Source organism: Colletotrichum scovillei (genome assembly GCF_011075155.1).
Source record: "Colletotrichum scovillei strain TJNH1 chromosome Unknown Contig00010, whole genome shotgun sequence".
Taxonomy (NCBI): domain Eukaryota; kingdom Fungi; phylum Ascomycota; class Sordariomycetes; order Glomerellales; family Glomerellaceae; genus Colletotrichum; species Colletotrichum scovillei.
This window is the reverse complement of record NW_023336268.1, coordinates 2,727,236-2,731,166: the sequence shown is the minus strand read 5'-3', so window position 1 is coordinate 2,731,166 and position 3,931 is coordinate 2,727,236. Positions and strand designations below refer to the sequence as shown.

The 3,931-nt window shown below is 52.0% G+C and overlaps 1 protein-coding gene across 1 annotated transcript; it reads left to right on the top strand.

The window, feature by feature from the left end:
- Positions 1–1,045: 1,045 nt before the first annotated feature.
- Positions 1,046–3,321, top strand: HER10_EVM0011321 (uncharacterized protein). Its single transcript, XM_035480756.1, has 4 exons — positions 1,046–1,809; positions 1,957–2,006; positions 2,267–2,673; positions 2,744–3,321. The coding sequence occupies exons 1-4, from the start codon at positions 1,689–1,691 to the stop codon at positions 3,102–3,104; spliced, it is 939 nt and encodes a 312-aa protein (XP_035328517.1). The 5' UTR covers positions 1,046–1,688; the 3' UTR covers positions 3,105–3,321.
- Positions 3,322–3,931: the final 610 nt, after the last annotated feature.

Sequence of the window (3,931 nt, the reverse complement as noted above, 5' to 3'; positions counted from 1 at the left end):
TCAATCTTCGTGCTGACTGGATTGGGTTTAGACAGGTTTGCAATTTGATCTCGTATCGCTTACCCGGGCGGCGCACATTGGCTTCACTGATGTACATGGGAAGCTCTACGATATAGGGCACATACACCACAACCACTTCACGCTAATCAACGAAACTCGTCGAGTCGCATATTGGGCCGCTTTGCAACTTTGCTTCCAATGCGGGTAGTCAGACTCGCTACCATTCATGTTGACGGCTGAAGAGCCGGCTGGCATCACAACGACTCTCACGGAATTGAGTGTCACATTTCATCGTCGACCATGTCGCGAGGTGGGACTATGCCTGCCTGTCGGGGGTTTTGCCAGTGCCTCTCTGTTGACTATGTACCGAGTATGCTCAATTATATGAGAGATGCAGGCGATCTTCAATTGCCAGTGAGATGTTATGAATTCATTTGTTCAGCAATTTCACTTTCTACTGTTCATTTGGGCGACGATTGCTGGATGTAATCCGTTCGTGTGAGAGATACTGCGTCTATCCACCCAGTGAGACGGATGCTTGCTTACTGGCTCACTCACTCGACGTCTCAATCTCACTCACACGGACCATTCACTCACTCACTCACTCACTCATCCACTTCACAACTCATACTCACATGCTTCGAGACACATTTCATAGCTTACGATCTGAAGCACCACTTCATATCAACATTTGGATCTTATCTCTTCGGCGCAGCCACAAACGCTGTCCTGACCAGGTTATGGACGGCCGGCCAACGCTTTTTTCCCAATCGGGAAGAGACGGTGCATATGCTTGTTTTTTAGCTCGCCCACATGCGCCGGGCCCAGTGGACAGCCCAGCTGAGGCTAGAGCTACCTCTACCTCGAAGCTAACGAGAGGAAAATCAAGGTGAATGAGTGAGCGTGGTGAGGTACTCCGTACCTTCAGGTGAGGTGATGTAATGGGGGAGGACACCAGATAGCTGTCAATCAAAGCTAGCAAATTCGATGCTGCCGCCAATGTTAATGCCAATGACAATGCGAATTACCAACACCAAACGGGAGAGCACGACCGAATCATCGACCCCGGACTCACACTCACCTTCTTGTACCTATCTACCTATGGCATGAGGTCCTGCCGCTGTCATTCGACGCGAGATAAGCGGGCAGGGTCGAAGGTCTGGTTCCTGTCTTTTTCAGCCCCTCCTGCCAATATTTTCTCAGCTCTTGGATGGGCAGGCGAACTGGGCCCAGAACGTGAGGAATGTCACCAAAGACCTGTATCCGTAGGCTAGCCTCCTTCTCTCCCAGTGTGTCTCTCTTTTTTTCCTCCTTCCTCCTTCCTCATCGTCATCTTTTTTTCTCTTCCTTCCATTTACTCCACCCACAGACCCCAACCTGCGCCTGCCTCCCCGGTCCCGTCCATTGAGCGAGTGACACTGTGACTGTGACAGTAGCTCATCCCGTCGGACCCCGTCAGCCATCTTCATCGCCTGCTACCGTCGCCCTCCGGTCTGCACTCGGACTTTTTGTTCTCCTTTCGTCATTGCATCTTCCCGTCAAACTCTCTCGCGATCAAGAAAGTGCTTCTTTTGATCGTCACGGTCTTTAATCTGCACATTTGCGCCCACTAATACGAGAATCACACTTCACCTTAAACCCCCCTCTAACCCTTCCTTTCGTCTCACCACATCTACGGCGCAAACAAAATGAGAAACGCTGTTCTGCTCGCCGCCGGCCTGACGGCTATTCGTCACGCGTCTGCCGCGTACGATACGACAATCTGCGGCAAGACAAACAAGTTTACGAGCTCAGATACCCAATTCATCTGTACGTGGATCCCCCAGTGCACTTCTAGGTCTGATTCCGTATCGTTCGACGACATCTACTTCCATGTAAACGACGTCAACCTAGATTAAGCACAACATACTCGCTTTGCCTTTCATCGTGGATCAGGCTAATACGAGAAATCTGCAGTCCAGTCAAATGCTTGGAACCCTGTTGGAAATGGCTCCTCATGCGTATCGGTAAGTAATGTGACGTGATCAACTGTCGTATCTGAGCTTGAGAGTCTATCTACACCTCGATGCTCCTATCATGCCCCCCTCCTACCCATACCATACCACCCCGCTCCCGTCATCCTGCCTCGACCCTGCATACCATCACGAGCTCCGTCGTGACTTTCTTCCACCTGCCATTCTCATCAGCCTTCTACTCCCATGCCCGGACATATTGTGCCTTATGGCCTGACCACATCCACTAACACGATGCTCTTCGCGATGCGCAGGTTGACCAGTCCGTTCCGGCCTTTGACGCCAACTGGAATTGGGAAGATGACAAGAACAACGTTCACTCGTTCCCCCATGTCCGCTTCAACTCCACAAAGCTGCCAACTAAGCTGAGCGCCATCAAGACGATGCGCCTGGCGACGCAATGGACCATGCGCAAAGGCAACCCCGAGAACGACCCTCCTCGCGACTTTGCCGCCACCACCTGGGCGGAGAACAAGGCCGAGCTCAGCGGCGTCGTCGCCAATGCCGCCTGGGATTTCTTTGTCGACAAGAACAAGACGAAGACGTACAACCCCATTGACTCGGAGGCGGAAATCATGATCTGGCTGGGCAAGGTCGGAAACCCGTACCCGCTGATGGGCGATTCCATCCTCACCAACATCACACTCGGCTCGACAGAGTTGTAAGCATTTCTCCCAGATTTCTCGTATTAGATACCTTATCACGGTGATGCTGACATGCTTCCTCTGCAGCTCCCTCTGGTTCGATACCAACCAGCGCAACCAAAAGGTTTTTACCTGGGTCACGCGCGACGGTTCCGACGTCACCCAGTTCGACGAGGATATCACGCCGCTACTCAAGTTCGTCCTGGACTCTGGAGAGATTGACAGCGACTCGTGGCTCGGCCTCGTCGAGTTCGGCTCCGAGGCATGGCACTCACCGGAGAACATCACCTTCAGCGCGGCTCACTTTAGCATGGACCTTGACAACGGCGACAGCGGTTCCAGCAGTGGCAGTGGTAGCGACGATAAGAACGCAGCTGGAAGAGGCGCGCTCTCGGTGCTGAGTCTGGCTTCGGCTTTGCTGCTTTCGCTTTCAGCTTTGACTATGTAGATCTACATACTTTTTTGTTTTTGCTACCACCAACATGTCTCCGTAGAGGCGGAACGAGATCACGGTTTGGAGCACAGCATTTGATTGTTTTGTTGATGATATCCGGGGGTTTAAACAGTAACGGGCTTCAAAATAGCAATGAGTTCGAGGTTGTTTGAACCTGGACAGACATTGTACTTAATCGATACATAATGGCATAGAGAGAGCTGAAGAACCTTTTACACGTTCCAAATACACAGTTCGTGAGCTCAAAATGTTGCCACGGTGTCTTCAATCTCGTCTGCGATATTATCAAAATGTTGGTCTCATTCGCAAGAAAGTTTCACACCAGCTACATGTGATCAAGAGCAAGGCTAGCCTTGAAACTCTGAAAGATCCCGGAGCTCGCGCCGATACCTCGACTGGAGGGGTCACCGGAAGGAGCGTACCTTGCCTGGGTAGTGACACCCTCTCCTGCGAGATCGTTGGTCACACACACATGCACGCACACACAGGCACCCTTCCAGTAATCAGGACATTCAGAGGAGATGGCGGCCTCCCAGAAAGCCAAGCCGGAAAGACAGCACCATCTAAACATAGCACTACCAGTCATCATCTGAATGGCGTTGCCTCCCCCGCCTCCAGCGTCCGTATCCTAAGCCCCAGCCTCTGCTGAACATCCTCTTTCAAAATTGGACAGAGACAGTGTCAGCCACTGACGGCTGGACTACGGTAAAAGGCCTACTTCTTGCCGCTTGGTAGCAAGAGTGTGTGTATGGCGGTCCGATGCGGGCATTAGGCGTGAGCCGTAGGGACATTAGCATGCAGTAAGCCAGCGATTGGTACTC

Excerpts from the sequence above, each read along its gene's own strand:
- HER10_EVM0011321 (XM_035480756.1), top strand. The coding sequence starts at position 1,689 with ATGAGAAACGCTGTTCTGCTCGCCGCCGGCCTGACGGCTATTCGTCAC. Across the intron at positions 1,810-1,956 it reads CTCAGATACCCAATTCATCT|TCCAGTCAAATGCTTGGAAC; the intron begins GTACGTGGATCC and ends AGAAATCTGCAG. Across the intron at positions 2,674-2,743 it reads ACACTCGGCTCGACAGAGTT|CTCCCTCTGGTTCGATACCA; the intron begins GTAAGCATTTCT and ends CTTCCTCTGCAG.